Below are 11,144 nucleotides of genomic sequence, written 5' to 3'. Positions count from 1 at the left end.
GCCAACTGTTTGTTCCTCCGCGCAGGTGGTGCGCATGTTCGCCTTGTATCGCCAGGGCAACCGCGACCAAGAATTCAAGTACCTCCACGTTTACAAGCGCATTGACAAGTGCGAGAAGTGGGCGGAAGTCCGGCGCACCCTCGACAAGGCCAAGGAGACCTACAAGCCGGACGCGGCGATGCCAGGCGCGTCAGAGGGGCGGCCGGAGGGCAACAAAGGGGCCAAGAAGGGGAAACACGCCGACGCGGCTACCGCGCAAGTGCAGGAGTCCATCGAGCATTGCCTCGCCGACGCACGGGCCCGGGCCGTCCTGCGTGAAGAGAAGACCGAGGCGCGGTGGTCGGCGTTGATGACGAGCAGCGCCGTCAAGCTCGACCTACTCCGGACCAACGTCGCCGCGAAGAAGTGGAACACCGACCCGGCTTTCCTGCTGGGCGGGGCGGACATGCTCCAGAGCAACGACGAGGCGGCCAAGGCGTGGTACTTGGCGGAGCATGGCCTCATCCTGAACCAGTTGCCGTCGACGGCGCCGCCAACTCCCACGCCCACGCCGACGCCGCCGCCAAGCCCGAGCGATGATGCCTCCATGACTCCCCGCAGTACAGAAGCCACGCCGACGCCGCCCAGCACAGAAGAAGCTCCGACCCCGCCAATCTCGCGCACGACCCCGCCAAGCCCGCGCACGCCGACTACGCCGACGCCGGAGGCCGACCTCGCCGTCTGATGCGCTGCACGCGCGTCCTTTCTTTTTTGTACGCTGAACTTTTCATTTGATCGCCGAATTGTGGCCGCATGATCGCCAGATTTGTGGCGTCTATTTTGTGAGCGGGAATGACTACGTTTGAATTTGCCGCGGGTTGGGGGGCAGCACCTGGGGGCGTGGCTGGGAGCTAGGTCGTCCCCAGGGGCCGATCTAGCGCCGGTTCGCCCCCAGGCCGCTCTTTTTCGGCGCCCTGGGGGGCTGAACGGCTGGAGATGCTCTCAGCTTGGTTGAGTATGGGGGACTATGATGAGACTCTATATGGCGATGAGCACTTCAGCCGGTCGCCGAGGCCAGAATGGCAGATGCAAGCTTTTAGGCAGCAGGTCATTGACGACATTTCCTTCCAAGATCTGGGATGGACAGGGCTGCCTTTCACATGGGATAACAGGCAATAGGGCTCTTCTAATGTGAAAGCTCGCCTGGACTGTGCTTTCACAAATGAAGCTTTCTGTTAGAACTATGATAATATTCGAGTGTGCCATGTTTGTGCGGTGGAATCCGATCATGCTTTCTAATTGCTGAACTTAGAGAGCACTCAGACGAGCAAGGGACATGTCGAGCAAAACAGTTCCATTATGAGAACGTGTAGCAAACTCATTTGGAGTACGAGCAGCTAGTTACGGCAACGTGGCAGCAATAGCGCCCCATTGGCGATGGTGGTGGGCGGCGATTTTAATCTCATACGGTCGGAACACAACAAGAGTAACAAGTTGGTAAACTTCCCCCGAATGCAGAGGTTCAATGACTACATCACGGACATGGGACTTCGCGATCTTGATAGGGTTGGTGCTAGATTTACTTGGACCAACCGCCAAGCGGAGCCGACCCGCTCGGTCCTCGATAGGGTCTTCGCATCTCCTGAGTGGGACATTCTTTGCCCCCTAGCTTCGCTCCGCGCGATTACTTGGATTGGATCCGATCACATCCCCCTCCTCCTCTCCTCTGAGAACAAACGTCCTCCGCTGCCGCCCTGCTTCCGGTTTGAAACCTTCTGGTTGCGCCAACTTGGGTTTGCCGCTGCGGTGATTGCTCGGTGGCAGGAGGCGCGTGAGGCCCCCCATCGTTCCCTCTCGGCCGTTGACTCCTGGCACTTTTGTGCAAATTGGTCTCGCCAATTCATGAAAGGATGGGGTGCTAACGTGGGCCGGGATATCTGAGAGCTCAAGAAAGTCCTCTTAGAGGCCATCCAGACCCTCGACCTCCGTGCAGATGGCGCGGGCCTATCGGCCAAGGAATGGATGATTAGATATGACCTTGAGGACCAACTCACGGTCATCTACACTGATGAGGAGGCGTATTGGCACCTACGGGGTACGCAGAATTGGGTCCTTAAGGGGGATGCCAATACAACTTACTTCCAGGCCATCGCCAATGGCCGTCGTCGTCGGAACTCCATCCCGCTTTTGTGGGATGGAGAGAACATCCTGCAGCAGCCTGAGGACATCCGTGCCCATGTAGACGGCTTCTACACAACCTATTCTCTGCCTCCCTCGGGGAGGGCTGACCCTCGCTCACGACATCTGGCCGCCCCACCGCCGCGTCTCGCCGGCGGATAATGCGGCCCTTACGACCCCATTCTCCGAGGTTGAGGTTTAGGCTGCCATTAAGGGCATGAATCCATCGTCGGCCCCTGGCCCCGATGGCCTCCCAGTGAAGTTCTTCCAGACCTTCTGGGAGGTTATTAAACCTGAGGTGATGGCCCTCCTTGAGGAGTTCTACGTTGGGTCCATCGATCTTACCAGGCTGAACTTTGGGATTATCACCCTTATTCCCAAAATAACTGGGGCTTCGGATATCTGCCAGTTCCGCCCGATCACGATGATCAATGTCATCTTTCGCATCCTTGCAAAGGGGTACGCCATTAGGGTGGCCCCAATTGCAGACTGGATCACTCACCCGGATCAGTCGACATTCATCCAGGGCCGGTATATCCTGGAGGGAGTCCTAGTGTTTCACGAAGCACTCCATGAGGTGCACACCAAACACCTCAAGGCTGTTTTCCTGAAACTTGACTTCCACAAGGCCTACGACATGGTCAGCTGGCCCTTTCTTCGGGAATGCTTGCTCCGGAAGGGATTCGACGATAGATGGGCAGCCCGCGTGATGCAAATGGTCTCTTCGGGCCGGACGGCGGTGAACATAAACGGCGAGATTGGCCCCTACTTCCCCACATTCTGTGGGGTCCGGCGGGGCGATCCCTTCTCTCCGTTTCTCTTCAACGTGGTTGTAGATGCGCTAGCTGCCATCCTGGATAAGGCCAAGGCGGCTGGGCATATTAGGGGTATCGTCCCGCACCTGGTAGGCGGGAATGGGATCTTCCTTCTCCAATACGCAGATGACACCATTATAATGGTGGAAGGTTCAGCGAACGACATCATGAACCTGAAGTTCCTCCTGCTATGCTTTCAGCAGATGTCTGGCCTCAGGATCAACTTCGATAAGAGTGCGGTCATGGTGTTGGGATACACCCAAGACGAATGCCAGAGCATCGCTGACCGCCTAAACTGCCAGCTTGGGTGCTTTCCCACAACTTATTTGGGAATCCCCATTAGTGACACGAGGCTCACGGTGGCCGAGCTGTGCCCCACGGTGGGGAAGCTCGACCACCGCATCGAACCTTGGTAGGGCCGCTGGCTCTCTAAGGCCGCCTGGACGGTGCTCATTAACTCGTCCCTCTCCAGCTTGCTCCTATTCATCATGAGTTTCTACAGCCTACCTGAGACGCTGCACCATGAGATTGCCACAATCCAGGGACGCTTCATCTGGGCTAGTGAGGGCGACAAGCAGAAATACCACATGGTGTGGTGGTCAGAGATCTGCAAGCCTCGCCATCAGGGCGGTCTCGGGATCATGTCCTCCAAGCGCATGAACATAGCTCTCTTGACTAAGTGGCTGTGGAGGATTGCGAACGGAGAGGGTGGATTGTGGCTGCACATCATCCAACATAAATACCTCCGTGGCCAGCCTCTCGCCTTCTGCTAGCGGTCCGGTGGGTCCTAGTTCTCGCAATCAGTCATACAGCTCCTTCCAGTCCTCCGCATCGGCACCTCCATTGTGGTTGGATCTGGCACCGCCACGCTGTTCTGGTTCGATAGATGGGCTGGTGACTCCCCCTTCGCGACTCGATTCCCTGACCTGTTCTCTATCGCGGTAGATCCGCGGATATCTGTAGCGGTGGCCCTTATTGACTTTGGGCGCCTCGCCTTCCGGTGACCATTTGGACCGGTGGAAACTGATGCGTGGCACGACCTGCTCGACTGCATTGCTCTGCATGAGCCAGATCTGGAGATCGGAGAGGACCGCACCAGGTGGCGGCTAGAACCATCCGGACAATTCTCCGCTAAATCTCTCTATCAGGCGATTGCTCCTTCGCCGGGCCACGAAGCTCTCACCACCATCTGGGCGATCTGGCTCCCCTTGAAGATTAGGATCTTCCTGTGGCAATGGATTCGCGGCCGCCTACCTTCTGGCGTTGAGGTCCTGAAGCGCAACGGCCCTGGTGATGGGTGGTGCCCGCTCTGCAGGCCTGAAGAGGACACGAACCATATCTTCTTCACCTGCGTGTCCGCGCAGTTCCTCTGGAGCTGTTTCCGTGAATTAGTGGGTGGAAGCTGGGACCACAACAACTTGCCCGCTCTCTTCGCCGAACTTTAGGCATTACCACCCGCATCTCGCCACATTAGGTGGTTGACCATCGGTGTGCTTGCCTGGACGCTGTGGACCATTAGGAATAAGCTTGTGATTCAACATGTCCCTCTTCGTCACGCTACTGACGCTTGTTCAAATGGTCTGGTTACTTGCAGTTTTGGCGGCCGCTTAGCCGGCCTAGGGAGAGAGACGCCATCACCTCCTTCATCACCCAGCTTCGCGCGATGGCTCTCCGGATGGCTCCTCCGCTTCCCCCACCACCTCCAGAGCCGGATTAGATTCTCTCTACCTCGCCACCACCGCTGTTTATGTGTTGTGCGTGCCTCATGTCTGTGTTGGGCTTGTTTTGCTGTGCCCACAGCTGAACCTTGTGTAGTGTTTGTGTGTGTGTTGGACCTGGCCTGCGGTGGCGTTGTTTGTGTGTGTTGTGCGGTTGGTACCTTGTTGACTTTGTGCTCGGTGGTTTGCTTTATTTATAAAGTGGGGTGAAAGCCTTTTCGGTAATAGCGCCCCATGAACTACAAGGAATCATGGATTCTCTTGGGGCCCTTCAACGCACTCTTGACTCTTGAGACGTGGAGGTCATGCGAGTTCAGATGTATGAGGGCATGTGCAACAGTTTCGACAACATCTGTCCATAATGGCCTGACATGTCATCTGTAGACAGCCCTAAGGACAGCGTCTATATTGAGACCTTGTTCGGTGGTCTATTGAAACAAAATAAATAAATGATAAATCTTTTGATGGATCTGGATGGAACATTGGGGATTTGATCCTAGCCGCTGAACTTCCGCTGGGTGGAAAGGCTAATCACCAGATCGATCGTGGAAGGAGAAAACCGTCGTAAGTGCAGATGGCCTCAATACAACGGTACAGGGCCGTCTGTATCTCCCGATTTTCCTGCCCTACAGATCATCTGGAATTCTACCAACAACCTCTTCCTCTCTCTTGATTCTCTCTCCTCCACATCATTTAAAATCCTAGTTGTCAACCCTTCCAGACAGCTGACTGTACATCATTGAACATGCCCTGACTAGAACTGTACATCTGTCACAGCGGAAGTTACACAAGCTTCGGAGTGCTTCCATAGGGCGTGGTCCTTCAGAGGAGGAAAAATATAACAACAGCTAAACTTCACAAGGCTCTTAAGCAGGAGGATATCTTTTATTTTGAAAAGGAGGTTAAACCCTCGGCCTCTGCATCAGTCGACGCATGCAGCCATCTTTATTAATTATTTCATAAAGGTCTCACAAGAATATACATCAAATCACCCGAAGCCACCACTCACACCTACAAATCTGATAATGAAGTTTGCTCTCACTCCCCATATCTAAAACCAGTGTCGTCGCCGACCCATCCACATAACATATCGGGATTAACAGCCGGTGCAACAGACCTAAAGCTTACACCACATGCACACGTTTTAGAAGCCGCCATCTTCGTCGGACCACTGACCCATCTTCAGGATAGAGATCTGCATCATCCTTGCCAGTCCTGACATCCGTCGACGTCTCGTCCGTCCAAACGCAAAGACTCTGGAAGATCTATCGTGCGTAGCACCTGCCAACCAGTCATGACTCAGTGTAGCACCTGTCGGCCAGGCATAACTTGACAGCTCCACCGAAGCTCCGTGCAAGACGGACCTGCTCCACCTCCTGCCCGTGTCTTCCAGCGCTGCTCCACAAATGATGCTCCCAGGAGAGAAATGTGTTGGGGAACGTAGTAATTTCAAAAAAATTCCTACAACACGCAAGATCATGGTGATGCATAGCAACGAGAGGGGAGAGTGTTGTCCACGTACCCTCGTAGACCGAAAGCGGAAGCGTTAACACAACGCGGTTGATGTAGTCATACGTCTTCACGATCCGACCGATCAAGTACCGAACGCATGGCACCTCCGAGTTCAGCACACGTTCAGCTCGATGACGTCCCTCGAACTCCGATCCAGCCGAGTGTTGAGGGAGAGTTTCGTCAGCACGACGGCGTGGTGACAATGTTGATGTTCTACCGACGCAGGGCTTCGCCTAAGCACCGCTACGATATTATCGAGGTGTAATATGGTGGAGGGGGGCACCGCACACGGCTAAGAGATCAATGATCAATTGTTGTCCCTAGAGGTGCCCCCCTGCCCCATATATAAAGGAGCAAGGAGGAGGCCGCCGGCCAAGGAGGAGGGCGCGCCAAGGGGGAGTCCTACTCCCACCGGGAGTAGGACTCCTCCTTTCCTTGTTGGAGTAGGAAAAGGGAAGGGAGAAGGAGAAAGAAGGAAGGGGGCGCCCCCCCTCCCTAGTCCAATTCGGACTAGTCCATGGGGAGGGGTGCGGCCACCCTCCCGTATGGCCCATTAAGGCCCAATACGAATTCCCGTAACTCTCCGGTACTCCGAAAAATACCCGAATCACTCGGAACCTTTCCGATGTCCGAATATAGTCGTCCAATATATCGATCTTTACGTCTCGACCATTTCGAGACTCCTCGTCAAGTCCCCGATCTCATCCGGGACTCCGAACTCCTTCGGTACATCAAAACACATAAACTCATAATATAACCGTCATCGTAACGTTAAGCGTGCGGACCCTACGGGTTCGAGAACTATGTAGACATGACCGAGACACCTCCCCGGTCAATAACCAATAGCGGAACCTGGATGCTCATATTGGTTCCCACATATTCTATGAAGATCTTTATCGGTCAGACCGCATAACAACATACGTTGTTCCCTTTGTCATCGGTATGTTACTTGCCCGAGATTCAATCGTCGGTATCTCGATACCTAGTTCAATCTCGTTACCGGCAAGTCTCTTTACTCGTTCCGTAATACATCATCCTGCAACTAACTCATTAGTTACAATGATTGCAAGGCTTATAGTGATGTGCATTACCGAGTGGGCCCAGAGATACCTCTCCGACAATCGGAGTGACAAATCCTAATCTCGAAATACGCCAACCCAACAAGTACCTTTGGAGACACCTGTAGAGCCCCTTTATAATCACCCAGTTACGTTGTGACATTTGGTAGCAGACAAAGTGTTCCTCCGGTAAACGGGAGTTGCATAATCTCATAGTCATAGGAACATGTATAAGTTATGAAGAAAGCAATAGCAACATACTAAACGATCGAGTGCTAAGCTAACAGAGTGGGTCAAGTCAATCACGTCATTCTCCTAATGAGGTGATCCCGTTAATCAAATGACAACTTATGTCTATGGCTAGGAAACATAACCATCTTTGATCAACGAGCTAGTCAAGTAGAGGCATACTAGTGACACTCTGTTTGTCTATGTATTCACACATGTATCATGTTTCCGGTTAATACAATTCTAGCATGAATAATAAACATTTATCATGATATAAGGAAATAAATAATAACTTTATTATTGCCTCTAGGGCATATTTCCTTCAGTCTCCCACTTGCACTAGAGTCAATAATCTAGTTCACATCGTCATGTGATTTAACATCAATAGTTCACATCACCATGTGATTAACACCCATAGTTCACATCGTCATGTGACCAACACCCAAAGGGTTTACTAGAGTCAATGATCTAGTTCACATCGCTATGTGATTAACACCCAAAGAGTACTAAGGTGTGATTATGTTTTGCTTGTGAGATAATTTTAGTCAACGGGTCTGTCACATTCAGATCCGTAAGTATTTTGCAAATTTCTATGTCTACAATGCTCTGCACGGAGCTACTCTAGCTAATTGCTCCCACTTTCAACATGTATCTAGACCGAGACTTAGAGTCATCTAGATTAGTGTCAAAACTTGCATCGACGTAACCCTTTACGACGAACCTTTTTCACTTCCATAATCGAGAAACATATCCTTATTCCAGTAAGGATAATTTTGACCGCTGTCCAGTGATCTACTCCTAGATCACTATTGTACTCCCTTGCCAAAATCAGTGTAGGGTATACAATAGATCTGGTACACAGCATGGCATACTTTATAGAACCTATGGCCAAGGCATAGGGAATGACTTTCATTCTCTTTCTATCTTCTGCCGTGGTCGGGCTTTGAGTCTTACTCAATTTCACACCTTGTAACACAGGCAAGAACTCTTTCTTTGACTGTTCTATTTTGAACTACTTCAAAATCTTGTTAAGGTATGTACTCATTGAAAAAACTTATCAAGCGTCTTGATCTATCTCTATAGATCTTGATGCTCAATATGTAAGCAGCTTCACCGAGGTCTTTCTTTGAAAAACTCCTTTCAAACACTCCTTTATGCTTTGCAGAATAATTCTACATTATTTCCGATCAACAATATGTCATTCACATATACTTATCAGAAATGTTGTAGTGCTCCCACTCACTTTCTTGTAAATACAGGCTTCACCGCAAGTCTGTATAAAACTATATCCTTTGATCGACTTATCAAAGCGTATATTCCAACTCCGAGATGCTTGCACCAGTCCATAGATGGATCGCTGGAGCTTGCATATTTTGTTAGCACTTTTCGGATTGAAAAAACCTCCTGGTTGCATCATATACAACTCTTCTTTAATAAATCCATTAAGGTATGCAGTTTTGTTTATCCATTTGCCATATTTCATAAAATGCGGCAATTGCTAACATGATTCAGACAGACTTAAGCATAGATACGAGTGAGAGACTCTCATCGTAGTCAACTCCTTGAACTTGTCGAAAAACCTTTTTGCGACAATTCTAGCTTTGTAGACAGTAACACTACTATCACTGTCTGTCTTCCTCTTGAAGATCCATTTATTTTCTATGGCTTGCCGATCATCGGGCAAGTCAACCAAAGTCCACACTTTGTTCTCATACATGGATCCCATCTCAGATTTCATGGCCTCAAGCCATTTTGCAGAATCTGGGCTCACCATCGCTTCTTCATAGTTCGTAGGTTTGTTATGGTCTAGTAACATAACCTCTAGAACAGGATTACCGTACCACTTTGGTGCGGATCTTACTCTGGTTGACCTACGAGGTTCAGTAATAACTTGATCTGAAGTTCCATGATCATCATCATTAACTTCCTCACTAAGTGGTATAGGCGTCACAGAAACTGGTTTCTGCGATGAACTACTTTCCAATAAGGGAGCAGGTACAATTACCTCATCAAGTTCTACTTTCCTCCCACTCACTTCTTTCGAGAGAAACTCCTTCTCTAGAAAGGATCCATACTTGGCAACGAATGTCTTGCCTTCGGATCTGTGATAGAAGGTGTACCCAACTGTCTCCTTTGGGTATCCTATGAAGACACATTTATCCGATTTGGGTTTGATTCTATCCAGGATGAAACTTTTTCACATAAGCATCGCAACCCCAAACTTTAAGAAACGACAACTTTGGTTTCTTGCCAAACCACAGTTCATAAGATGTCGTCTCAAACGGATTTAGATGGTGCCCTTTTCTTCGTGAATGCAGCTGTCTCTAATGCATAACCCCAAAACTATAGTGGTAAATCGGTAAGAAACATCATAGATTGCACTATATCCAATAAAGTACGGTTATGACGTTCGGACACACCATTATGCTGTGGTGTTCCAGGTGGCACGAATTTGTGAAACTATTCCACATTGTTTTAATTGAAGACCAAACTCGTAACTCAAATATTTGTCTCCGCGATCAGATCGTAGAAACCTTATTTTCTTGTCATGATGATTTTCCACTTCACTCTGAAATTCTTTGAACCTTTCAAATGTTTCAGACTTATGTTTCATCAAGTAGATATACCCATATCTGGTCAAATCATCTATGAAGGTCAGAAAATAACGATACCCACCGCGAGCCTCAACACTCATCGGATCGCATACATCAGTATGTATTATTTCCGAATAAGTCAGTTGCTCGCTCCATTGTTCCGGAGAACGGAGTCTTAGTCATCTTGCCCATAAGGCATGGTTCGCAAGCATCAAGTGATTCATAATCAAGTGATTCCAAAATCCCATCAGTATGGAGTTTCTTCATGCGCTTTACACCAATATGACCTAAACGGCAGTGCCACAAATAAGTTGCACTATCATTATTAACTTTGCATCTTTTGGCTTCAATATTATGAATATGTGTATCACTATGATCGAGATCCAACGAACCATTTTCATTGGGTGTTTGACCATAGAAGGTTTTATTCATGTAAACAGAACAACAATTATTCTCTAATTAAATGAATAAACATATTGCAACAAACATGATCAAATCATATTCATGCTCAACGCAAACACCAAATAACACTTATTTAGTTTCAACACTAATCCCGAAAGTATAGGGAGTGTGCGATGATCATATCAACCTTGGAACTACTTCCAACACATCGTCACCTCGCCTTTTACTAGTCTCTGTTTATTCTGCAACTCCCGTTTCGAGTTACTACTCTTAGCAACTGAACCAGTATCAAATACCGAGGCGTTGCTATAAACACTAGTAAAGTACACATCAATAACATGTATATCCAATATACCTTTGTTCACTTTGCCATCCTTCTTATCCACCAAATAGTTGGGGTAGTTCCGCTTCCAGTGACCAGTCCCTTTGCAGTAGAAGCACTTAGTCTCAGGCTTAGGACCAGACTTAGGCTTCTTCATTTGAGCAGCAACTTGCTTGCCGTTCTTCTTGAAGTTCCCCTTCTTCCCTTTGCCCTTTTCTTGAAACTAGTGGTCTCGTCAACCATCAACACTTGATGTTTTTCTTGATTTCTACCTTCGTCGATTTCAGCATCACGAAGAGCTCGAGAATTACTTTCATCAGCCCTTGCATACTATAGTT

General features: G+C 49.3%; 1 protein-coding gene across 1 annotated transcript; it reads left to right on the top strand.

The window, feature by feature from the left end:
- The first annotated feature begins 3,460 nt into the window (after positions 1–3,460).
- LOC141027679 (uncharacterized) lies at positions 3,461–4,417 on the top strand. The gene is made up of 3 exons (XM_073504837.1): positions 3,461–3,680; positions 3,777–3,913; positions 4,121–4,417. Exons 1-3 carry the CDS (start codon positions 3,461–3,463, stop codon positions 4,415–4,417), a joined length of 654 nt encoding a protein of 217 aa, XP_073360938.1.
- Positions 4,418–11,144: the final 6,727 nt, after the last annotated feature.

Source organism: Aegilops tauschii, chromosome 1 (genome assembly GCF_002575655.3).
Source record: "Aegilops tauschii subsp. strangulata cultivar AL8/78 chromosome 1, Aet v6.0, whole genome shotgun sequence".
Lineage (NCBI taxonomy): Eukaryota > Viridiplantae > Streptophyta > Magnoliopsida > Poales > Poaceae > Aegilops > Aegilops tauschii.
Note: the sequence above shows the minus strand (reverse complement) of the source record. Positions and strands in the feature narration are given on the sequence as shown.

What these genes read in the sequence shown, in the direction of transcription:
- LOC141027679 (XM_073504837.1), top strand. Translation starts at nt 3,461, where the DNA reads ATGAGTTTCTACAGCCTACCTGAGACGCTGCACCATGAGATTGCCACA. An exon ending in GAGGATTGCGAACGGAGAGG is followed by an intron (nt 3,681 to 3,776) that starts GTGGATTGTGGC and finishes TCTCGCAATCAG; the next exon opens with TCATACAGCTCCTTCCAGTC. An exon ending in CTGACCTGTTCTCTATCGCG is followed by an intron (nt 3,914 to 4,120) that starts GTAGATCCGCGG and finishes TCTCTCTATCAG; the next exon opens with GCGATTGCTCCTTCGCCGGG.